The 25,966-nt window shown below is 42.9% G+C and overlaps 1 protein-coding gene across 5 annotated transcripts in view; it reads left to right on the top strand.

The window, feature by feature from the left end:
* The first annotated feature begins 2,344 nt into the window (after positions 1-2,344).
* The window catches only part of PRDM10 (PR/SET domain 10), a 60,559-nt gene continuing 36,937 nt past the window's right edge, over positions 2,345-25,966 (top strand). For 3 of the 5 annotated variants that reach the window (XM_025358234.1, XM_025358235.1, XM_025358233.1), the window contains exons 1-6: positions 2,345-2,514; positions 5,496-5,660; positions 7,828-7,887; positions 18,179-18,404; positions 19,507-19,748; positions 21,576-21,779. In XM_025358234.1, the coding sequence (XP_025214019.1) occupies positions 2,446-2,514; positions 5,496-5,660; positions 7,828-7,887; positions 18,179-18,404; positions 19,507-19,748; positions 21,576-21,779 (966 nt within the window). In that variant the 5' untranslated portion in view covers positions 2,345-2,445. Of the gene's footprint in view, positions 2,515-5,495; positions 5,661-7,827; positions 7,888-17,927; positions 18,405-19,506; positions 19,749-21,575; positions 21,780-25,966 lie in introns of those variants that run through there. The other 2 variants (XM_025358237.1, XM_025358236.1) reach the window with 1 other exon arrangement.

Raw genomic sequence — 25,966 nt, 5'->3', positions numbered from 1 at the left:
TTCCTTCCTTCCTTCCTTCCTTCCTTCCTTCCTTCCTTCCTTCCTTTTTTAAAGCAAGGTCTCTCTGTGTTGCCCTTGCTGGCCTTGAACTGGGCTCAAGGGATCCTTCACCTCAGCCTCTTGAGTAGCTGGGACCACAGGTGTGCCCTACCATGCCTGGCTCTGATTTTGTAATTACTGAGCCTTTTATGTCCTTTTGTACAATTTTGTCATTTTCTTCTTATAGATCTTTAGATGATTGGTGACATTTATTCCTTTTTTTCTTAATTTCTTTTTTTTTGAGACAGAATCTCACTCTGCCACCCGTGCAGTACAGTGGCGTGATCTGGGCTCACTGTAACCTCCGCCTCCCGTGCTCAAGTAATCCTTCCACCTCAGACTCCCGAGAAGCTGGGACCACAGGTGCACACCACCACACCTGGATAATTTTTGTATTTTTTGTAGAGATGGGGTTTCACCGTGTTGCCCAGGCTGGTCTTGCCCTCCTGGCCTCAAGCAATCGGTCGGCCTTGGCCTCCCAAAGTGCTGGGATTACAGGTGTGAACCACGGCACCCAGCCTATTCCTTTCTTAACACTTTTTGTTTCTTTAAATAATGGCTTTGTTGAGATATAATTTATATACATATGAAACTCACCCTGAATATCTTTGTATATATTTTTAAATAGTACTGCTGTATGAGGAAGGTATGCTTAAAAAAAATCAACTTTATTAGGGTATAATTTAAATGTAATAAAATTCACATCTCTCTACTTAATAGGTTGATGGCTTTTGACACACATATTCCTTATGTAACCACCACCCCAATTCAGGTACAAGATGCAGGATATTCCCGTATCTCCATGAAGTTCCCTTGTGTTCCTTTCTTCTTACATTCACCTGTTGGTGGATGTGGCAGTCTTTCCAGTCCCCCCCAAATGGGGATTGGAAGAGTAGGGTGCATGCAGGGTGAGTAAGTGTGGTGGGGGGCGCTGCATGGTGGGGATGAGAATGATCATGTTGAGGCGAAGCAGGAACAGGCCCCTGGATGGCTCAGAAGATGGACATGGCATCCCGTTTTCCAGAGGTGGGCACAGACTTTAGAAGTTCGCGTACCTCCTCTTTTTTTCTTCTTTGGTCTTTATTCTGGTGTTGTGGCTGCTGCCCTGTTAACACAGCAAATGTCAAGTGGACTTCTAAAATACTAACATTTTATCATCATCAAAAGGGAAGACTGACTACCTCAAAAAGCCTGTTTTGGGAAGGAATAAGACTTTGAGATGCAGATATTATGTGTGTTGAAATTTGGTGAGGCTTTTTATTTGGCCGCTAATCACTCCAGCACTGACCATGTGAGAAAAAAAGTTTGTATTTGCATTCACCAAATTTTTTACACAGAAAATTGCCACTTTCCCCTCATCTTGAGACTTCTTATTCTGCTGTTCATTTTGAAGTAAAGGTGGAATGGGAAGTTAGTGTCTACAAGGAAAGAGCCTGCTTTTGGCATCTGAGAAACTCATTCTCCTCACGAGAACTAAGATTACCTTCAGTATTTTTAATGAGGATTGCATTATACAAACATGCACACATGTATGTATACACAAATATATATGCAAAATATATAATTTTATAAGATATTATACATATACACCCCCAATGAGTGTTTAGAACATAGCAAGCATGCAATACATTATATTATTATATTTTTAAATTTCTTTTTATTAAATAGAGATGGGGTCTTGCCATGTTGACCAGGCTGGTCTCAAACTCCCTGCCTCAAGCGATCCTCCTATCTTGGCCTCTCAAAGAGCTGGGATTGGCCAAGAGTGGTGGCTCATGCATGTAATCCCAGCACTTTGGGAGACCAAGGCAGGTGGATCACTTGAGCTCAGGAGTTTGAGACTAGCCTGGCCAACATGGTGAAAACACATCTCTACTAAAAATACAAAAAATTAGCTAGGCATGGTTGCTCATGCCCGTAGTCCAAGCTACTCAGGAGGCTGAGGCAGGAGAATCGCTTAAACCTGGGAGGCGGAGGTTGCAGTGAACCTAGATCGTGCCACTGCACTCCAGCCTGGGCAGCAGAGCGAGACTCCATCTCAAAAACAAAAACAACTCCCCCCACCCAAAAAAAAAAACCAACAAAAACCCAAAGAGCTACAATTACAGGCACGAGTCACTGTACGTGGCCTATATTATTATCACAAATAATATCTTCATTTTTATGTTTTTTGCCCAGGCGTGTTGCTTTATGACAAATCTTTCTTCTACTCTTTGTGGTTGAAATTGTAATCTATTGAAATGTATTTATCTACTGAAAGTCTTGGTTCCTTTTCTGTGTTTTCTCAGGGTCACTGCAGACAGACCTTTCTGTCCTTCATGAACACACGTGTGGTAGACAGATGACTGTCCTGCACCCCGTGCTGCTCTAGGTGTGCCAGACGTGGAGCTGTCCAGCTGGGAGAAGATGGATTCCAAAGATGAAAGCTCGCACGTGTGGCCGACGTCTGCAGAGCACGAACAGAATGCTGCACAGGTGAAGACTGGTCTTTTCCAGCTTGGTATTGAGAGGTTTTCAGCTGGACACAGTTTGCTGACTATCTAGTAGTGACTGGTTGGGAGGAGCCAACATGAAGAACTCGCACCCAGGGAATAGGGACTGTTTTGGCACCTTGAATGCTCCATCGACGTGGCTCACTGTGAGTTAGGAGAGCTAGACCACCACCTATAGGCTTCTCCACCTTGTCTGCAATTTACTGTCATAGTCTGTTTTACTACCCTGTTTTATTTCTGTTATTGGTGCTGAAAACCTCAAACTATAGTTTGTTTCTTTTATGTTATCTGTAGGAGTTTGGTCCTTTGTGTGTAATGAGTACAGGTATGTATATAAAGTGAGTGGCCTTTTCTTTTCTTTTTAAATTCAGAATATAAACCTCTAAGTGAAAGTTGTTCCATTATGAGTCAGCCACTTTAGAGGTTAGTCACTTGATCAAATGCTGCTGTCATCCTTTCAGATTGCTGCTAGAACCAACCACGTTATTCTGACTGTTCTTAGTGATGGCAAATCTCTGCATTTTTGGTGTGGAATTGAATTTTGGGATGATTACCAGTCATATGGAGCCATGTTTTATATGTGACCAAAGCATAAAACTTAATTTTTAAACATTATAGTAAACATACAAATTTAATGTTTCATTAAATTGCATAACCATAGTACCATATCAAAATCAAGAAGTTACACTGAAACATTTAAGTATGCAGATTCTATTTAATTTAAGCAATATAATAAATATACAATCAATAAAATTGGTCATCTGGTATGATTAAAAAGTCTCAGTATGGGCCAAAGATGGTGGTTCATGCCTTTCCCAGCAGTTTGGGAGGCCAAGGCAGGAGGATCAATTCAGGCCAGGAGTTCAAGACCAGCCTGGGCAACAAAGTGAGGCCCTGACTCTACAAAAAAAAAAAAATTTGCTGGACATGGTGGTGCATGCCTGTAGTGGTGCAGTCATGTCTCCAGGAGGTGGAGGCTGCAGTGAACCATGACTGCACCACTACACTGTAGCCTGGGTGACAGAATGAGACCCTGTCTCTAAAAATAAAAATAAATGAAGTCTTAGTCTGATTACTTAAAAAAGTTCCACCGATGTTTTCAGCAGAGTATATGAGAATTCTGTTTTATTTCTCCTGGAAATCATTTTGAGGTCACTTCCATGCAGCTATGTATTTTGGTATACTTTATTTATAAACAAAATTGTAGTTCATTAAAAAGCAAAACAAAAGAAAATCTAGTTGTGACACTGCATGACCAGGGCCCTGTCTGTGGGTAACCAGATAGTAGATAGCCAAGGTCAGGGTCCCTGTGGCACTCCTTCCTCCCAATTGGTTCTTCCGCCAGCTGGGAATTCTGATTTAATGAGTGCTGAAGACCAAGCGGAAAAGCTTGGATAACTTGTCTGGAGGAAACATGTTTTCCCTTCTTAAGCACTGAAACTAGTTCAAGGCTTTGATGTTAATGAACAAATCTAAAGTCACAAAATTGTCTTATAGCAATTAAGCCTGCTCAAATATGAGCCTAATTTTTCCAATAGACAAACTTTATCTTCCCAGACAAATCAAATTTATGTAGAAGCCAGACTAATCGTTTAGTGTAGAGGTAGAAGTTTGTTGTATTTCTGTGGTGTTTGATTACATTTTGTCTCTTAGGTTTCCTTCTGGGGATTAAATTAGTTTATATTATCTTTGGGATCTACAATCCTTCACTAGAGAAAACTGACATAAAAAAGTTAGGCCCAAAGCCAAGGCAGTATAAGAGCAAGGATTCCACCCTAAGAGTGCCTGACTTCGATAGCAACACATAAATTATTTCTCTCCCAAATGTGTGCTTTGGCCATCTGCTTCCAGACCTTCAATATCAGGCATCAGGCCATGTGCCAAGCTCAGGCCTTCAAGAATTCAATCCTCCAAAGCTGACCACTCAGAAAATATTTTACAAAACTCGATTTCTGCTTTAGTTCTTTAGGTCTTGGGAGAAAATTACTTACCCTGGTGACAGCTGAAATAGTTGTCCAGAACGCCTTAAAAGTACTTTATTAGAATTTTCTGTGTCTTCATCTACCTGGCAAGGAAGAGTTCTATTCCATTCAATGATTCAGCAAGCATTTACTGATACACCTCCAGTATGTGCTTTGTGTATGAAACAACTTGCAGGAAAGAAAGTGACTTTAGTTTAGTTTAGTTTAGTTTGGTTTGGTTTGGTTTGGTTTGGTTTGGTTCAGTTTGGTTCGGTTTAGTTTAGTTTAGTTTAGTTTTGAGACGGAGTTTCACTCTTCTCACCCAGTCTGGAGTGCAGTGGCATGATCTTGGCTCACTACAACCTCTGCCTCCTGGATTCAAGCAATTCTCCTGTCTCAGCCTCCCGAGTAGCTGGGATTACAGGTGCCCCCCACCATGCCCAGCTAATTTTTGTATTTTTTTTAGTAGAGATAGGGTTTCACCATGTTGGCCAGGCTGGTCCTGAACTCCTGACCTCAGGTAATCCACACACCTCAGCTTCCCAAAGTGCTGGGATTACAGGTGTGAGCCACCACATCTGGCCAAAAGTGACCTTATTTTAACGTGTCTGCTGAAAGACACTCTTAGTTATAAAATAGAATTCTTATGATGTGTTGAGAGCAATTGGCTTTTGAGTCTTGACATTCTGGTAGTGTTGTCAAGCAGGAATCTGCAGTGTCGTTTCCAGGATCAATTAACCACATCCTTATTACTCCCCAAAAGAGTTATCTGCATTGGACATTTGAGGCAAAGGGGAATTTAAGTCGGTTGCCTAACAGTTAGCAGTAAATCAATGACAGGGTCCTCGGATCCTCCCCTAGTCATCAGCTCAGTGTAGACGAAGGTGTATCCATCCCCATTCTCCTTTCATTGGGGATATTTTAGAATCCCAGGTGTGCTTGTCGATCTCTTACCTTCGTGAGACTGATTTTGTTCTTCGTCCTTGCCTCCTTTTTATGCCAGGTGCACTTTGTTCCGGACACTGGAACGGTGGCTCAGATCGTCTATGCCGATGACCAGGTTCGCGCACCCCAGCAGGTGGTGTACACGGCAGATGGTGCCTCCTACACATCAGTGGATGGTCCAGAGCACACGCTGGTATACATCCACCCAGTGGAAGCCGCGCAGGCATGTGAAGGATTATTTGTTTATAATTTGTTGATGAACTAATTAACCGATTACTTGTGTTTACCTTCTGTCAGTCATTGTGCTAGCTACTGGTGATGCAGAACGTATTCAGATAAGATTTGTGCTCTCAGCTGGGCGCGGTGGCTCATGCCTGTAATCCCAGCACTTTGGGAGGCTGAGGTGGGTGAATCACAAGGTCAGGAGTTCAAGACCAGCCTGGGCAAGATGGTGAAACCCTGTCTCTCCTAAAAATACAAAAAAGTAGCCAGGCATGGTGGTGGGCACCTATAATCCCAGCTACTCAGGAGGCTGAGGCAGAGAATTGCTTGAACCTGGGAGGCAGAGGTTGCAGTGAGCCGAGAGCATGCCACCGCACTCTGGCCTGAGTGACAGAGCGAGACTCTGTCTCAAAAAAAGAGAAAAGATCTATGCTCTCAAGGAGCTTGTAACCAGCTTGGCAGAGGAAGATGTGATTTACTTCTCGACACTAAATGCAGTAAGAAGAGCATGGGTTCGTATATAGCTCTTCTCTCTAGTTGACTAGGTTATGAATTTGTTATTATTCCTAAGTATCAAGAACCAGGCTCTGTGAAAACATACAGATTATTTCAGCTAAATGTGTAAGAAAGGGTCCTGCTAAGCTTATTAGCTACCACTTCTTAATAACTTACTGATTTGCAAGGTTGTACTAGAAGCAAAGATGTTTACTGGTAAAAGCTGTACAATTATAGCTGCTTTTATTTTATTTGTTGCCAGTGACTTGCAGTGTAGTTTCCAAATGAGTGACACCAATATTCCCCAACATATAAATGTTAATTTACATTGTTAGCACTTTACAATGTATAAAGTACTTTGAAATGTGTATCTTTAACATCTAAATTCCATGCTTTTATAGTAGCATCTTGGTAATAAAAATTTGTCCTCATTTGATATTAAAAAGGAGGCTCAGATCATTCCCAAAAAGAAATGAGGCCGGCCTAATCAGTGCCTTTCAAATCTACGTAAGTATGAAATCACTGAAGACTTAGTGGTACTTTTGGAATACCCCTGCCTATATTAAAATAAGATTAGTTTATGTAAGAATGTCCTGTGACCAACTTTTAGTTTATTACAATGTTACTAAATGTCTGAATTTGGATAAGTTTTATTTTATTTACTTATTTTTTATTTTTTCGAGACAGAGTCTTGCTCTGTTTCCTAGGCTGGAGTGCAGTGGCACAATCTCAGCTCATTGCAACCTCCACCTCCCTGATTCAAGTGATTCTCCTGTCTCAGCCTCCCAAGCAACTGGGATTACAGGCACCCACCACCATAACCAGCTAATTTTTGTATTTTTAGTAGAGATGGGTTTTCGCCGTTTTGGCCAGGCTGGTCTTGAACTCCTGACCTCAGGCGATCTGCCTGCCCCAGCCTCCCAAAGTGCTGGGATTACAGGCATGAGTCACCACGCCTAGCTAGATTTTTAGAAACTTTAGAAGAAAGAACATTTTGACATTTTTCTGGATTAGAGATAGTAACCGTGGTACCCTGGCTACAATAGTTTCAAAGAATTTTCTCTAGTTAGCTTTGCTGCATCATGACCCAACTTAGTTTATGACGATGATTTTTTAAAAAATTATGACTTTATTGACTATCCAAAAAAGAACTCATGGAACATTAAGTTCAATTTACTTTCCTTCTACTTCTCTTCTGATAATAAACATGCACTTACGTTTGAAAGAGCTGTAATCCTTGGGAATGCAGTCCTCTTCTGGATGCCTGTCTATCCCCATCCATTTTCATTTAATCCCAAGGCTACACTGTGAGCAGTGTTATGTGTGAACCTATGAACCCTTGTTCACGTCATGTCTCTTTTGTTTTCACGAGATGCCGTTTTAATGAACTGTGACATTCAGCCCCAAGAGAGGCTTTGCTTAGGAGTAAAATTGTGAAGTATGTTAGCCATTGGGATGGTTAGCTTCTACAGTCTCTTTGGAGCCTTCTGAATGAAAGGCTTTAGCTAAATTTAAGATTACTATCTTTATTTTCTGTATTAATGAAAGATTATTACTAGCTAAAATGGGAGTTAGCTTTTCTAAAAATTGGTGCTTAGCAGTAGGATAATTTTTCTGTGTAGGCAGGCTATCCAAAGAGCTACTGCTAATTGTTTGTTTGTTTGTTTGTTTAGACTCTGTTTACAGACCCAGGCCAGGTAGCTTATGTCCAACAGGATGCTACAGCTCAGCAGGTAATGAATTGTCTTTTTCTTGTTTGGGGATAACACTGTGAATGCCACTGTGCCTGGAATGCCCCCATCCCTTCACACTGCACCATCTCTGGATGTTTGTTTCTTATGTACTAAGAATGTTCTCCAGCTCCTTTAATGAAAACAAAGCAAAATGTAACATAATATTAACATATTTCAATAAGTGTATACTGGAATGATCTGGTAATAGAAAGTGATTTGCCAGAGAAATTTTTAAAAATAAGCATATAAACAGGGTATTGGTTCAAGAACCAAGGAATAATCATGAGGTTTAAAAGTATCTCCCTTTTTGGAAATTGATATAGCTTTTGTGCTTGCTCTATTTTTAAACACTGAAAAAAAAATTCTTGCTTAAATTACATATAAATGTGGTTCCAATTTTCCTTGTGCCAGCTTCTAAAAAGTTGAGTTCTTCTTGGTTTTCTTTTAAAACATTTCTTTCCCATTACCTTCATTCTTCATATATCCTACTTGGCTTTGATGACTTCCTCCTTATTTTTTGCAAGAATGTGAAAGTGATAAAGAAGGTGTGGGAGCAGCTGGGCACAGAGGCTCCTGCCTGTAATCCCAGCACTTTCGGAGGCTGAGGTGGGAGAATCATTTGAGACCAGACTGGACAATAGAGAGAGACCCCATCTCTGCAAAATTTTAAAAATTAGCCAGATGTGGTGGTGTACACCTGTGGTTCCAGCTACTTGGGAGGCTAAGGTGGGAGGATCCCTTAAACCCAGAAGTCTGAGGCTGCAGTGAGCTTTGATTACATTACTGCACTCCAGCCTGGGTGGCAGAGTAAGACCCTGTCTCAAAAAATAAACAAACAAAAACCAAATAGGTTTACTTTCATGTCAGGTAGTGTGACTGTAATTTGTCTGTATTACTGAGTGCCATGACTGATTAATAATTAAATTATTCTCATTAAGAAGCACTTTCTGGCCAGGTATGGTGGCTCACGTGTGTAATTCCAGCACTTTTGGGGACTGAGGCAGGTGGATCACTTGAGGTCAGGAGTTCAAGACCAGCTTGGCCAACATGGTGAAACCCTGTCTCTAGTAAAAATACAAAAAACTTAGCCGGGCGTGGTGGCAGGCACCTGTAATCCCAGTTAATTTGGGAGGCTGAGGCACAAGAATCACTTCAACCTGGGAGGTGGAGCTTGCAGTGAGCCAAGATTGTGCCACTGCGCTCCAGCCTGGGCGACAGAGCAAGACTCTATCTCAAAAAAAAAGAAAAAAAATTAATTAATTAATTAAAATTTAAAAAGAAGAAGCACTTTCTGCTTTTTTATTTCTTGGTAGAAGATTTGTATGCTTCTGTTTTAAAATTTAGAAAATGAACACTAGTTGTATTAATATCATCTGAAATATAGAGAGGACTGTTAGGAGCCTTTGTTATATAAGTTGGGGTTAAATTCATTCGTGACTGGCAGTGAATGGCAATGTAGTGGGGGTCTTTGAACTTAAATGAGAACTGTTATTTATTTGAATAATTTTTTGTAATAATTAGGTATATTCTTGACCCAAACCTCATTTCTGTAGTTATTGATTCCAACAGGATGCTACATTGATTCCATCAAGCAAGCAATGGAATATATGTGTACACACACACACACACACACACACACACACACACACACACACACATATATATATATGGATATACTATTAGATATATTCTTCATTCATTATTTCACATGTAGATTATTTCCTTTTTTTTCTTATTTTGCTACTATAAAGAACGCTGTCATGGATATCATATCAGATTATTTCCTTAGGATAAATACCCCAAAGAGAAATGGTAGAGACAGAAGATATTTGTATTTTAAGTTAAGAACCAAGCTTTTTGTAAAAGTGGAAAAAGATACAAATATAAAAACCAAACCAATGAAATAAAAACCCAGAATTCTAAATTTGAATTGGAATATGAATATGGACTTGTAATATGTTTTCTCTCAAAAAACATGTTTTCTGACCAGGCACCTGTAATCCCAGCACTTTGGGAGGCTGAGGCAGGCAGATCACTTGAGGCCAGGAGTTCGAGACCAGCCTGGGCAACATGGCAAAACCCTGTCTCTACAAGAAATACAAAAATTACCTGGGTGTAGTGGCTCATGCCTGTAATCCCAGCTACTCTGGAGGCTGAGCTGGGAGAATCACTTGAACCTGGGAGGCAGAGGTTGCATTGAGCTGAGATTGCACCACTGTACTCCAGCCTGGGTGACTGAGCAAGACTCTGTCTCAAAAAAAAAAAAAACAAAAAACAGGCTGGGCGTGGGGGCTTACGCCCATAATCCCAGCACTTTGGGAAGCCGAGGCAGGTGGATCACCGGAGGTCAGGAGTTCGAGACCACCCTGGCCGATATGGCGAAACCCCGTCTCTACTAAAAATACAAAAATTAGCTGGGCATGGTGCCTCATGCCTGTAGTCCCAGCTACTCGGGAGGCTGAGGCAGGAGAATCGCTTGAACCCAGGAGGTAGAGGTTGCAGTGAGCTGACGTCATACCCCTGTACTTCAGCCTGGGTGACAGAGTGAGACTCTGTCTCAAAAACAAAAGAAAACAAAAAACAAAAAAAAGCAAAAATCCTGTTTTTCTAGTTCTGGCCATTGAAGTAGTTTAGATACGATGATCAACCCACTAGCAGTGAGTATCCCTAATGCTGCCATGTGTTCTCTTAAATACAATTCACCAGCAAAAGGAATTAGGGCTTTTTGGAGAAATGGCAGATACTAGCTCTGGGGCAGGGAATGCACTGATGAATTTGGAGCATCTTGTCTTCTCAGAATGCAGGGTTGCTATTAAAAACTTCTGGTTTCCTATGGCAAGAACTTGAAGGGGCCAAAATGGGTCAAATTGACCTGTAAAAAGGATAACATCTACAATAGATTGAAGTACCTAAATATACGTAAGGTCCACAAGTTCATAGTGATACTAAAAGGAGTTATTGGATTGGTCACTTTTTGAGGATGCTAGAATTTACCATATTATTCTAAAAACTGGCAAATGGAGAAAAAGAATCCTGCCTTTCTCCTTGAAGGTACCCAGGTAACCAATTACTTGAGGAGGGAAATTTCTTTACAGAAGCATTCCTACTAATAAATAAAGATGGGATGATTGACTTAGAATATCACCATTTTGCAGCCCCTAATGACATACGGACCTAGGCAATGATTGTCAATGGTAGCCTGAAACCATCAGGAAAAAGCTGATGAGGAATGGTATAATGGATAGATCCAAGTGATAATATCACCAACAGAGAGACAGCCATTCATGATATGCCTCCTGGTGTTGTGTACTTCCTATTGTATTATATCACATATGAAGCATTCTTCCCAAAAAATCAAACTGGAATCTGATTAAATATCTAGATTCAAGCATGGTAGACAAAATGGAACAAATGAAAAGATACACACAAATGCAGTCAGCAGAACCCAGTCTGTGGGAGATTCTCTAGGACAAATGGTTTAGCTTCTTTTCCAAATAAATTGCAAGGGAAAAGAGGAAGGGGGAGCTTATGTATTAAAGGAGACTTCAGAGGCATATCAGTCAGATGCAATATATGGACCTTGTTTGGATCCTCATTTGAACAAGCCAACTGTAAAAAAATATATGAGGCAATTGGGGAAATCGTAACACTAGTCGATATTTGATAGTACTAAGAAATGACAGCTGGGGCTGGGCGCAGTGGCTCACGCCTGTAATCCCAGCACTTTGGGAGCCCTAGGTGGGTGGATCACGAGGTCAGGAGATCGAGACCATCCTGGCCAACATAGTGAAACCCTGTCTCTACTAAAAATATGTAAATTAGCTGGACATGGTGGCACGTGCCTATAATTCCAGCTACTTGGGAGGCTGAGGCAGGAGAATCGCTTGAACCAGGGAGCTGGAGGTTGCAGTGAGCCGAGATCACACCACTGTACTGCAACCTGGCGACAGAGCAAGACTCCGTCAAAAAAAAAAAAAAACCACACACATGCAGAAATGACGGCTGGGTACTGTGGATCATGCCTGTAATCCCAGTACTTTGGGAAGCCGAGGCAGGTGGATCACCTGAGGTCAGGAGTTTGAGACCAGCCTGGCCAACATGGTGAAACCCCATCTTAACTAAAAATACAATAATTAGTTGGGTGTGGTGGTGGGTACGTGTAATCCTAGCTACTTGGGAGGCTGAGGCAGGAGAATCACTTGAACCTGGGAGGCGGAGGTTGCAGTGACAGTGAGCCGAGATCGTGCCATTGCACTCCAGCCTGAGCGATAAGAGTGAGACTCCGTCTCAAAAAAAAAAAAAAAAAAAAAAAAGACTAATTTTTTTAGGTATGATAAGATATGCAATCTAAAAGTCATTTTATTGTACTCAACTATTTACAGATGAAAACGTATAATGTCTTGGTTTTGCTTCTAAGTAATCCAATGAGGGAGAAAGTAGGTAGATTAATTGAAATAAGATTGGCCGTGAATTGGCGGCCAGGGACGGTGAATCACATCTATAATACTGGCACTTTGGGATCCCTGAGACAGGAGGACCACTTGAGCCCAGGAGTTAAAGACCAGCCTAGGCAACATAGTGAAGACCCTTGTCTCTACCAAAACTAAAAAAAAATTAGCCAGGCATGGTGGCATGTATGTGTAATCCCAGCTACTTGGGAGGCTGAGGTGGGAAGAGCACTTGAGCCTTGGAGGTTGAGGCTGCAGTGAGCTGTGATTAAGCCACTCGGCACTCCAGACAGACATATTTTATCTCAAAAAAAAAAAAAAAAAAAAGTTGATTGGCCATGAATTGATCATTGTTGAGCTGAGTTATGGATACATGAGGTTTATTATACTATTCTATTTGATATTTGTGTGAAATTATTTTGATAATTGATTTTCTAAATTGCTTTTCAGACACTGAAAATGTTTGTATTCCCACCAACAAAATACTGTCCAAGAGTGCCCCATTTCCATACACTCTTGCCACACTGAGTATCTGCATTCTTTTCAAATTTTGCCCATCTGATAGGCAGATTTGTGTTGTTTTATTATTGAGGGATAGTTTTAATGAAAGGCTTCGTTGCCATTTGCACTTCAAAGGGCTCTTCGTCTTTCCCCTTCTCCAGAAACAATCTGCCTGTTTCATGTTGTGCTCAGAAGGAAAGTTGTGCTCAGCTCCACAAACCCTGACATTACAAGACAGTGGAACTATTGGCTTGGCATCTCTCTCCATTGCAGTTTCCTTTCAACCAGCACAGTTGTTATTTCTGGTTATAACACCTCAGCGGTTGTCGGTGTATCTGGTGACCTGGATAAATTCTGGATAGAAAGTTAGATTGAGGGTTTAACACAGATGATGGTGTTTTTTTTTTGTTTTTTGTTTTGTTTTTGTTTTTGTTTTCTTCTTAGGCAAAAGGTTCCTGTTATATTTTCAGTTGTTTTTAGTGAGGGCAAAATGTGCTTGAAGCATTTTTCACATACGCATTCCCTTGTCCTTAAGAAAGGCATCAGTGGTCTCCAGGCATAGTCTCCCCATTGTTTTTGAAAATGAACATGTGTGACTCCCCACACACTGAGAGGAAAATATGCTGCCCTGATAATTGGTCTCAGTAGGAATCAAGAAGCATTCTGTTGTGTGTGCTGCTGTCCAGCGCAGTCGTTTCATGTTTCACTTCTCAGATAAATTGCATCCTGAAATGCATTATGTCCTTTCAGAAATAATTACAGAGAGTGGTATTAAGTGGGAAGGAGAAAGTATACCATAAGTTTATAGATTCTTTTTCCTTTTACTGTATTTTATTGTACATGACAAAATGCACAAGATTAAAATGGTTTTGCTTCGTACTCTCTTCCTCTAAGTGAAACACACACACACTGCTTGCCAACCTGCTGCCTAGCGGTGACCTCAGGAGCATGTGTGGTTACCTTGTTGCCCAGGTATTCAAAGCGTGGGTGATGTTTACCTCTTCTGCTGCCCTCCTTGAATGGACTGAATTCCCTAGGGCTATTGTCATGTACTGGAAAAAGCAGTGCAGAGTCAGAATTTAAACTTCATCTCTGCCACTTAGGAGGGTTGTAACATCACCTGACCTCAAAGGAATTCAAATACGTGCCTAGCATCAGTAAACACCAGCTGAATTTGAATTTGTGATTCATTAAATTTGTAATGCATGCCTGTTGTATGTTAAGGTCTATGTTGTCTAGAAGTATACAGTTCTTACCTAGAAATGATAGTCACCAGCTCTTTCCATTCCTTTTCAACAGTAGTTTGCATGTTTCTGGTAAATATCCAAACTCTGCTTTTATCGTTAGCCCTTAAAGACGATGCTGGAGTGTTTAAGCATTTCCTTTTGCCACAGTCTGTTAGGAGAGAGGTCCAGCACGGGGAAGAGAAGGTTGGTTTTATCTTGATGTCAGCTTTCTCAGCAGTGGCAAGAAGCCAGTCACCTTGCCAAACCAGAGTCCTTCTGACAGCATCTGTTGGGGCAAAATACATTGCGGTTTCACTAGAATAACTGAATTGCTGAATTCATTCTTTCAGGTTGGCTCTGCAGAGCGGATTTATGAGGAGTAGAGGTGCATATATGCTTTGGTTTGTTCAATGTATGGTAACATTTATCACTAACCCTGGCATAATGCTTAAGCACTTAGGACAAGGGGCAATATTGTAAGCTGTGCTCTGAGACAGGGAGCAGGAATACAGTCACTTCCTCGCAGGTTCTATGGAGGAGGTCGAGGGGGAGGTGGCTACAGCAGCTGTACTGCTAGAAGTTCCCTGTGGAGTCCTCAGCCTCACAGGGCATTTTATGTTGTTTTTACTGAAGCTGAGGCAGAAGCGTCTTCCAGAATTTTGGCCTCCCACGTAAAACTTTCTAAAAGACCCTGAGTCGCAGAAGTGGAATGTCATGCAAAAGTTAAATGAGCATGTGTTAAGCGTGCGGATGCAGTTTGAGATAGCCGGTTTGATCTGCTTTCTGGAGCCCGAGCGTTTCAAATGTTGGGCAATGCTCTTACACTGCCACTGCAGGTCAGGCCCTCAATAAACACACTCAGTACCGTTTCTTTAGAGTTCTTTTTATTATTTGAGACGGGGCCTTGCTCTGTCACCCAGGCTGGACTGCACTGGCACCATCACAGATCACTGCAGCCTCAACCTACTGGGCTCAAACAATTCTCCCACGTCAGTCTCCTGAGTCGCTGGGATCACAGGCACATGCCACCACTGCCCAGCTAAATTTTGTATTTTTTATAGAGACAGGGTTTCACCATGTTGCCTAGGCTGGTCTCGAACTCCTGGGCTCAAGCAATCCTCCTGCCTCAGCCTCCCAGAGTGCTGGGATTACAGGCATGAGCCATCACGCCTGGCCTCTTTTTTTTTTTTTTTTTGAGATGGAGTTTCGCTCTTGTCGCCCAGGCTGGAGTGCAATGGCGTGATCTCGGCTCACTGCAACTTCCGCCTCCTGGGTTCAAGTGATTCTCCTGCCTCAGCCTCCCGAGTAGCTGGGATTACAGGTGCCCGCTACCATGCCCAGCTAATTTTTTTTTGTATTTTTAGTAGAGATGGGGTTTCACCATGTTGACCAGGCTGGTCTCGAAACCCTGACCTCAGGTGATCTGCCCACCTTGGCCTCCCAAAGTGCTGGGATTACAGGCATGAGCCACCATGCCCAGCCACGCCCTGCCTCTTCTTAGAGTTTGATAAGTTCTTCAATTAAGATGCACCGCAGGAAAAAAAAAAAAAGATGCACTGCAGGAAAAGGATGTTTCTGTGAATAGCCACAAAGACTTTCTCTAGATGCCTGAAGGGATTGATGTCATTTCCCAAAAGGCCAAATATATTTCAACAAATTAATCTTCATTGAATACCTACGTTATGCTCAGCAATCTTTTAAATTTGAGGAGAAAGTATATGATACCTTCATGGTCCTTAAAGAACTTAGGATAACAATGATTGATACTAAGCACTTACTAAATGCTATATACTCTGCTACTGACCTTATATACATATTGTTTCACTTAGTACTTACAGAACCTGAGGCATGTATTACTGCGTCCTTTTTACAGACAAAGAAACTGAGGTTCAGAGAACTATAGTAACTTGCTAAGTGGCGGGGCAAGGATTTTACTCTAAATGCCTGACTCCAAAGCCCATAGTCTACTTCCCTGAGGTGCAGTTGGAGAGGCAAGATGGACTCATGTGAAAACGCATACTTATCACCAAAATAGATGGTGTCTGGCAATGGATGCAAAGCTGTAGGGATAGTTAATGTGTGAGATGTCTGGATCTAGAGTCTAAAGATCTTGGCAGACGGGAAGAACAGATAAAAGTAGTGAAATGAAATTTACTGGAGATAAATGCAAAATCCCCCATTTAAGTAAAAATCAGCTCTTGAAGTCCTGAGGAGGGGAAAAATGGTTTAATAGCACTCTATGGGCCGGGCGCGGTGGCTCAAGCCTGTAATCCCAGCACTTTGGGAGGCCGAGACGGGCGGATCATGAGGTCAGGAGTTCGAGACCATCCTGGCTAACACGGTGAAACCCCGTCTCTACTAAAAAATACGAAAAAACTAGCCGGGCGAGGTGGCAGGCGCCTGTAGTCCCGGCTACTCGGGAGGCTGAGGCAGGAGAATGGCGTAAAAACCCGGGAGGCGGAGCTTGCAGTGAGCTGAGATCCGGCCACTGCACTCCAGCCTGGGCGACACAGCGAGACTCCGTCTCAAAAAAAAAAAAAAAAAAAAAAAAAAAAAAAAAAATAGCACTCTATGGAGGGAAAAAAGGACTTAGGAATTTTAGTTATCTGCAGGTTCAAGATGGGTCTGCAGTAGAACAATGTGGCCAGCGTAAACACTAATGCACCCTGATGTTGTATTAATAAAAATATGGAATCCACTGCAAAATAAATGAAGACAACAAGATGATCAGGGAGCTGGGAGTTTGGTCATTTGAGAAATGACTGAATGAATTAGGGGTTTTTGGCCTTCAGATATTTGATTCTTGTGGCAGAAGGGTTACACTTATTCTACCGACCTCCAGAGGAAAGTCCTGGGCCCCGACCAAAGCGTGGAAGATCTGGGCTCCACAGAAAATGTCATAGAACTATTCCAGAATGATTCAGGCTGCCTGGTGAGGTCATGAAGTGTGGAAGCAGACGCTGAGTGCTGTTGTGAGAGGGATTCTATGGCTCCAAGGGCTGCAGGAGTTCAGAGCAGAGGAGACTCAGGGAGGGCTGGAGGCATCAGAGGCGGTTCACTGGGAAACTGGAATGTGGTAGGATTTAGAAGGTTGCTGAGGAAAGAGTATTCTAGGTGAGGAAAACAACATATGAGAAAATGAAGGGAGTGGCATCTTTAAAAGCTTCCTTTATTTATTGACTAGGACATGGCTTGAGTATGACCTTGTGCTAATTGGTCAGGAGGAGCAAGACTGAATAAAGGGATTCTAGGCCAGTGTATAATCCCGTAACACTTAGATTGGAGGCAGGAGAACTTTTTCAGGTACCATTTTCTGCCAGGATATTTGATACGAGAGCATTAACCTAATACATGACCCAAGCTGTGTCTTATTTGCAGGAGACTGACTTCAGCAGGATGAAACAAACAGGCATCTCATCTCTTTTATTCTTACTTAAAAACCTCAGCCTGCCTGAGCTGTTGGAAAGGAGGGCTGTGAGCTATTGAACTTTGTTAACCATGTGTTGCACGACGTGTTGAGTTTTAAAAGACAAGTGGTTGAGGTTAGGTCAACTCATGTCCCCCCTCCACTGTGGTGGGACCACTCTGGAAAGGCAAGAGGGACCCCCTACCCCAGGTTTAGTTCAGATGTGGAAACCGATGGTGCCTCACATGTGCACACACCGAAACGGTCTGTTGCTTACCTATCTGAAGTCTCTGGGAGGCAGGGCAGGCCCCTCAAGCAGTGTGAAACGGCCTGAATGAGCCAGGCAGAGAGCAGGTTTTCCTGAGTTTAAGGGGTGGGGTCAGTGCGCAGGTGGCCAGGGCCTTGCCAGTTTTGAATCTCCCCCACTGCCAAAGGGGGGAGCACCTGAGCCTTCTTAGCAGCCTGCCCAGGTGTGGGACCGAAGGGGCAGAGGGAGGGCGGGGGTTAAAGGCTGTGAGCAGTCAGATAAAAAATGAAGCCAGCGCTTCCTCACAGCCTGTGGAGGGAAGTCATTTTTCCAGGGCCTGGAAGGAGCTGGTACGAAGACTAGATTCCACCCAGCGCTTGCGCCCTGTTTCTGCCAGCGGGCACCAGCGAACTGAAAGCAGGTGTCCATGTCTGCTTACTCTGTGCCTTCACCTTTTGCCCAGGCCTCATTGCCAGTGCATAACCAGGTGCTGCCTTCCATCGAGAGTGTGGATGGCTCCGACCCTTTGGCAACTCTGCAGACTCCCCTAGGCAGACTGGAGGCCAAAGAGGAAGAGGATGAGGATGAGGATGAGGACACTGAGGAAGATGAGGAAGAAGATGGAGAGGACACAGATCTGGATGACTGGGAGCCAGACCCGCCCCGGCCCTTCGACCCGCACGACTTATGTAAGTGTGGGCACTGGACTCCCCCAGGGAAGCTGGGTCTGTCTTGTGTGTGTGTGTGTGTGTCTGTGTTTGCCTGTGTGTGTGTGTGTGTGTGTGTGTGAACGTAGCTCCCGTGAACCAGGTTCTTCCGTGTGCAGCCACTGTGCCACATTCTCTGCTTGCATCATCCCACCTGGCCTTCACTGCAGCCCTTTGAGGGACACTCTTCTTCGTTTTCTGATTTTACTGATGAGTAAACTGAAGCTCAGAAGATTGGGAAACTCGCTCAGGGTCACATAGGGACAAAGGGGCATCAGGCAGCCGAGCCGAGGTCTCTCACACCAGAGCTTCAGCTACCAAACCACCATGGTAGATGTGCCCGATCCCGCGCTCTTCAGCCACTGCAGCTTTAACACGTTTGCCTCGCTGCTTTGCCTCTTCCATGCTAGCCTTTTAAGAATGCCGTTCTATCCCAGGCGTGGGTGCCCTGAGCCTACTGCCTTCTTCCTGCCCTCCATGGCCCTACCATGAGGTGGGTAACTTTCCCAGGGCTGTGCCAACACTTTGAGGGTCAGGACTCCAACTCAGGCAGTCTAGCCCCTCGGCAGCGGAAGTTTTATTGAGATTATTGGCATACGATAAAATTCACCTCTTTTGTCTCATCAGATAGTGCAACATTTAGCCTGATAAGCTCTTTTTACTCTTGTTGTAATTGATTTGTAAATGTGATTTGTAAATGTAGTGGCCACTATTCAAAGGACTCTCCAGCAGAGAACTCAGTCGTGGCCTGCTGGTTGTTCGTGGCAGGCATAAGCAAATTCTGTCTGATGTTAGAGGAGAATTACAGGATTTATCCTGTAATCTCGGCACACTGCAACCTCTGCCACCCCGATTCAAGCGATTCTCCTGCCTCAGCCTCCCGAGTAGCTGGGACTACAGGTGTAGCTGGGACTACTGGTCTACCAGAGAGAGTGAATTACCATTGAACGGGTAGCACCATTAGGAGTTCATTGCATTTTGGCTTGAAAATGCAGATGGGGATTTTTCAGGTCAGAGTTTTTTACCTCACATCAAGTTATACTGAGGAATTGGACTTTTCTTCAAGACTCTCTCTCTTTTGCAGGGTGTGAAGAGTGCAATAACGCGCATTCTTCAGTGTGCCCAAAGCATGGCCCCTTGCACCCGATCCCCAACCGGCCGGTGCTCACCCGTGCGAGGGCGAGCCTCCCCCTGGTGCTCTACATAGACAGGTTTCTGGGCGGCGTGTTCTCCAAGCGGCGCATCCCCAAGCGCACCCAGTTCGGCCCCGTGGAGGGGCCTCTCGTCAGGGGCTCGGAGCTGAAAGACTGTTATATTCACCTCAAGGTATATGCTTTATCACACCTCACTCCTGTTCTTCAGCCGTGTTTCAAGGAGCACTGCGTTGTCTGCTGAGTCTCTTATTCCTGTTCCTTAGAGGTTGTTTGCTAGTATTCTTCTTTCTATCTTAATTTGGTTAAATGGAAACTCACTAATGAGATGGAGATTACAATTTTAGTCCCTGAAAGCATTAGATGAGTTATTCTGAGGGGCTACAGTAGTTTTCTAGGGTTGCCATAGTAAAATACCACAGACTGGGAGGCTCAAACGACAGACATTTATTTTCTCACTGTTCTGGAAGCTGGAAGTTTGAGGTTGGTTTCCTCTGAGGCCTCTCTCCTTGGCTTGCAGAAAGCCACCTTGTCACTATGTCCTCACAGAGTCTTTCCTCGGTGCTTGTATGTGTATCCACGTCCTAATTGCCCCTTCTAATTTATTTATAATGTCTGTATTTTATTTTATTTATTTTTTGAGATGGAGTCTCGCTCTGTCACCAGGCTGAAGTGCAGTGGCACGATCTTGGCTCACTGCAACTTCTGCCACCTGGATTCAAGTGATTCTCCTGCCTCAGCCTCCCAAGTAGCTGGGACTACAGGTGCCTGCCACCAAGCCTAGCTAATTGTGGTACTTTTAGTAGAGACGGGGTTTCACCATGTTGGCCAGGATGGTCTCGATCTCTCGACCTCATGATCCACCCACCTCAGCCTCCCAAAGTGCTGGGATTACAGGCATGAGCCACCGCGCCTGGCTAATTTTTGTATTTTTTATGGAGACAGGGTCTCGCCATGTTGCCCAGGTTGGTCTTGAACTCCTGAGCTCAAGTGATCCTCCTGCCTTGGGCTCTCAAAGTGCTAGGATTACAGGCCTGAGCCACCTCTCCTGGCCCATCTTCCCTTCTTATAAGGACCAGTCCTGTTTGGAATAAGGCCCACCCTAATGACCTCATTTTAACTTAAGTACCCTTTTAAAAGTCCTGTCCCCAAATGTAGTCACAGCCTGAGGTACTGGGTGTTAGGGCTTCAATGTGGATTTTGAGGAAGACACAGTTCAGCCCACAACAGGGGCTTGCTTGCTGTATTTAAAATAATTTTGACTGGAATGCAAAGAGAATTATGTAGGCTTAATGTAATCTGCTGTGTGCCAGTAATGTTTGCAAGAAAACCACTTTCCAGTTTTGAAACAGGTCTGACCTGTAGACTCTGGTTAAAGAATAGCTCCCTGTATGGTGAAGTATGTTTATAGTCATCTCTTTGCAGCTGACCCTTGTGTTTCTGTCCAGCCCTCTCTGCTCCTTGCTTCGCGTAACCGCTCCAGAGAGCAAGGAAAGGGCAGTGGGAAAGGGTGAATATTTGGGATGCGTTTTTTGACAAGTCATCTGCTGTCGCGGGGAGGTTTTCTTTGTGTTCTCAAAACCTCCAAGCAAGAATATTACTTTGTAAAGAGAAATGCCTGTCCCTGGGCTGCCTATTATAAATGAATGCAATGAAACCCCAAAAGGAGGCAAATTGTAATGAACTAGAGAGTATTTTGCTTGCATTTTCTGGCATATTTATAGCATTTTTGGTCATGTTTTGTGAAATATTAGCTAAACCTACGCAATTAGATTAACTTTTAGATTTTGCCCGGTAATTTTCCTACAGTTGAGGCTGCAGAAAGTATCTTTTCCCTTTAACATTTGGCCAGTGATAGGTCTAGGATTTTTGCAGATACAAAGGGAAGAGCCAGGATGTATGGTTACTTTTAGGAGCAATACTTTGTGTATTGTGACATTGTAAAATGTGTCTCATATTGAAGGTTTTGTTTTGTTTTTTGTGTGGCTTTTTTTTCGTACAGGTTTCTCTTGATAAAGGGGACAGAAAAGACAGGGATTTACATGAGGACCTATGGTTTGAGTTGTCGGATGAGACGCTTTGTAACTGGATGATGTTTGTGCGGCCAGCCCAGAATCACCTGGAACAGAACCTGGTGGCTTACCAGTATGGCCACCATGTGTATTATACAACCATAAAAAATGTGGAGCCCAAGCAGGAACTGAAGGTACAGCGCTGCCAGACCCGTGCTGCTATTTGCTAGCAAGAGTGATTGTTTAGGGCTTTTTGCAAGTTTATTTCCCTAAAGTGGGTTTGTTTTTTTAAAAAAAAAAAAAGTCGGCCGGGCGCGGTGGCTCAAGCCTGTCATCCCAGCACTTTGGGAGGCCGAGACGGGTGGATCACGAGGTCAGGAGATCGAGACTATCCTGGCTAACACGGTGAAACCCCGTCTCTACTAAAAACACAAAAAATGAGCCGGGCGTGGTGGCGGGCGCCTGTAGTCCCAGCTACTCGGGAGGCTGAGGCAGGAGAATGGCGTGAACCCGGGAGGCGGAGCTTGCAGTGAGCGGAGATCCGGCCACTGCACTCTAGCCTGGGCGACAGAGCGAGACTCCGTCTCAAAAAAAAAAAAAAAAAAAAAAAAGTCATTTCCTGCTTATTCACATACTTACTGAGTAGCTACCATGTAGTATACACTGTCATAATCCTGCAAATAGGATGAAAAGTATATGACTTTTATGCTTATCAAAGGGCCTTTGTGAGGCTGGGCATGGTGGCTCACGCCTGTAATCCCAGCACTTTGGGAGGCTGAGGCGGTTGGATCACTTCAGGTCTGGAGTTCAAGACCAGCCTGGTCAACATGGCAAAACCCCGTCTCTACTAAAAACACAAAAATTAGCCGAGCGTGATGGTGGGTGCCTGTAATCCCAGCTACTTGTGAGGCTGAGGCAGGAGAATCGCTTGAACCAGGAGATTGTGCAGAGCCAATGTGAAAGCATGAGGTCCGGGGTAAAGAGGTAGTTGTTTTGGGGAGTAGACCGGTACAGATGCTCCTCTACCGATGATGAAGTTAGATCCCAATAAGCCCCATTGTGATTGAAAATATTGTAAACTGAAAATGTACTTAATACACTCAACCTACGAATATCATACCTCAGCCTGGACTGCCTGAAATGTAATCAGAACACTTGCATTAACCTACAGTTGGGCAAAATTATCTAACACAGTGCCTCTTTTTTTTTTTTTTTTTTTTTTTTTTTTTTTTTTTGAGACTGAGTCTGGCTCTGTCGCCCAGGCTGGAGTGCGGTGGCCGGATCTCAGCTCACTGCAAGCTCCGCCTCCCGGGTTCACGCCATTCTCCTGCCTCAGCCTCCCGAGTAGCGCCACTTCGCCCGGCTAGTTTTTGTATTTTTTAGTAGAGACGGGGTTTCACCGTGTTAGCCAGGATGGTCTCGATCTCCTGACCTCGTGATCCGCCCGTCTCGGCCTCCCAAAGTGCTGGGATTACAGGCTTGAGCCACCGCGCCCGGCCCACAGTGCCTCTTTTATAATAAAGTGTTTACTATCTCATATAATGTATTGAATACTGAAAGTGAAAAGCAGAATGGCTGTACGGGCACTCAGGCGATTTCTACTGAGCGCGTCTCACTTTTGCAACATCGTAATGTCAAAAAATTGTAAGTCAAACCATTGACAGGAGCGCGTCTGTATCTGTGATGAAGTGATTAAAGATGTGGGTTAACTTCATTTACACACTCCATAGTTGGGAAACAGATTTTTAGATGTATGGGCAAGATGTTTAGATGTATGAACAAGATTTTTTTCTGTGTGTGAATGTTTTACTCAAAGAATCCTGTGTGCTGACTTCTGATTTCAGAAATATATTTTTGAGTAATAACTATTGAAATTTATCTAAATAATAATTCTTGATGACATAACAAAATTTTGCTGTGATTCTAAATGAAAATTCCTTTTTTAAAATAAAACTTATATTAAGAACATGCCAAAAGAGGGGATCAAAATACTCTTTAGCTTCCTGATATAAATGAAAAATGAAATGATCATGTAAGTCCACAAACACTGAATTGCACAGTGCCTGCATATGGTACAAATTAGAAATGGATACCTCTTTTGAGGGAGAAAGAATCCTGGGTTTTGTTAAAAAGGTATGCAGAACCTCTGTTTTTGAAACCATCAGCTAGAGAATCCATTAACCCTGAAGAAAGCATGTAAAAGGAGATTTGTATCTCATACCATGTATCCCAATAAATTCCTGATTAGAAAAGAAACTGAGGTGAATATTTTTTAACTGTGAAGGGGAGATTTCCTCTTTGAAACCAGTAGATAGAACTATAAAGTTGGAGAGAAACAAATAAGAATATAATAGTTCAGTCTAATGAACAACCATAAAACAAATAAAAAGGAAACAACAGAATGGGGGAAATATTTGTAATACACATTAAAAAGTTCAACTTTGAATACTGACAGACCTCACTACCCCCAGAGGGACAAATGAACAAATGTCAGGCGTTGACTTTATCTGGAGAAGGAAACAAATAGTAAAAAAAAAGTTTTAAAACATAAAAAATAGCGAATGCATTCTGGGCTTAATACCTACATATGGGTTGATAGGTCCAGCAGATCACCATGGCACATGTTTACCTGTGTAACAAACCTGCACATCCTGCACATGTACCCTGGAACTTTAAAAAGTCAAAAAAAATTTTCAACGTTAATAATTTTAAAAACCCTCAAAATAACTATGAGCTACTATTTATGTTTAAATTAGCAGAAATAAATGGATACAGTACAATGAATGTGAATGTTTAAAAAATAGGAATGTTAATTGTAGAATTGCATTTCATAAAACATTTCTGGAAGTATATAGCAAAAGTGTTCTTGGCTGGGTAAATCTAATCATTGAACATTAATCCGAGGAAATAGTTATAAAAAGAAGACAGTACTAGACTCTACTGTATTTTACTGACTCTAAGATACCAGTGACTTTAGGATACACTATTATTTTATGCATCATTAAGAAAAAAATGCTACCTATTATAGTGCTTTTTAAAAATAAAAAATGGTTAGAAGGAGCTATTTTAGACTTATTTTGACATAATTTAAAAATTATATCATACTTGTGCATTCATAAAAAGACACACTGAAGCAAAATAAATTGGTTGAGGTATAAACTGCTTTGTGTGCAGAGCCTGAATTCTTTTTCCTGCATCACTGTTTGACTTCACTGTGGATGTTGGAGCCTTTCTGTATGCTCTCATCTTCTGTGCCATCGAGAGGGTTGATGCAGCTGCAATATTTTAAAAATAAGTGCCCTGCTCTTGCCCCTGGGATGTTGCCTCAAGCCACTGATCACCTTCCTGCAAGTTTTGACACTGTGCTTTCCCATTTGACTGAACTCATCTGTGCCTTTTTCCTCAATTGAATCACATATCCTTGGAAATGGAGAGATTTCGGATCAAGTCTGTAGGAAGTTTCTGACAGCTGATGCCTTCCTGAGAAGCCCTGCAGGACGCACGCCAGCCTTGTATGGCTTTCAGATTTCTTGTGTTTGTTCTCAGGGAAATGACAGAGCTTTTTGGCCTTCGTTTGCATTGCTTGGCAAGTGTCCACTCATGAGGTGTCAGTGGGCTTATAACAGAATGAGGTGAGAACAGTACAAAGAGCTTGACCAGCTTTGTGCAGGAGCAGTGGGCAGGTGGCAAGAGCTCCATCGTGGCCATGACTGTAGAAGGCCCTAGAGTGTGAAACACATCCTGACGTCTGACCTGTGAAAATATTTAAAAATACACCTTGGAATTGATAGATTAGGGTAAGATTTATAATAGTGAAGTGATAATCCATCTAAAAGTACAACTACAGGGGCATAGTTAGTTAAATTATAGAATACAGACTATGTAGTCTATTCCACAGTAAAAAATAAAGTGTCTTTATAAGTATTTCCATATATATAAAATAATCCATAAAATTATATATGATTAATTCACTTAGTAATTGATATATTGAACTCTTACTGTGTTTGAGACCCTAGAAAACAGACTGGCTCCCTGTGTTCAGGGAACCTTTATTCTAGAGCAGAAATGGACAGAAAGATGTAAACAAGCAAATAACTCATGGGGTAAGTTCCATGAAGGAAACAGATGGTGCAGAAAGAGCAGGTAACAAGAAGGGACCGATTTTGATGTGATGGTTAGGGAAGGCCTTGCTGACGAGGCACTGCTGAGGCTGAGAACTATGGAATGGGGCCAGCACTACAGAGGGTTATGGCAGGGGTGAGGGTGAAACAGCAGGGCTGAATGCTTGGGGTGGTGAAGGACTTGGGCATGTTTGAGCAGCTGAAAGCAGGCCCTGTTGACTGAAGCGTGGGTCAGGGGGACTGACAAGGGCTGAGGTTGC

Source organism: Theropithecus gelada, chromosome 14 (assembly GCF_003255815.1).
Source record: "Theropithecus gelada isolate Dixy chromosome 14, Tgel_1.0, whole genome shotgun sequence".
Taxonomy (NCBI): Eukaryota; Metazoa; Chordata; class Mammalia; order Primates; family Cercopithecidae; genus Theropithecus; species Theropithecus gelada.
The sequence above is the reverse complement of the archived record's forward strand: the minus strand, read 5'-3'. Positions and strand labels throughout refer to the sequence as shown.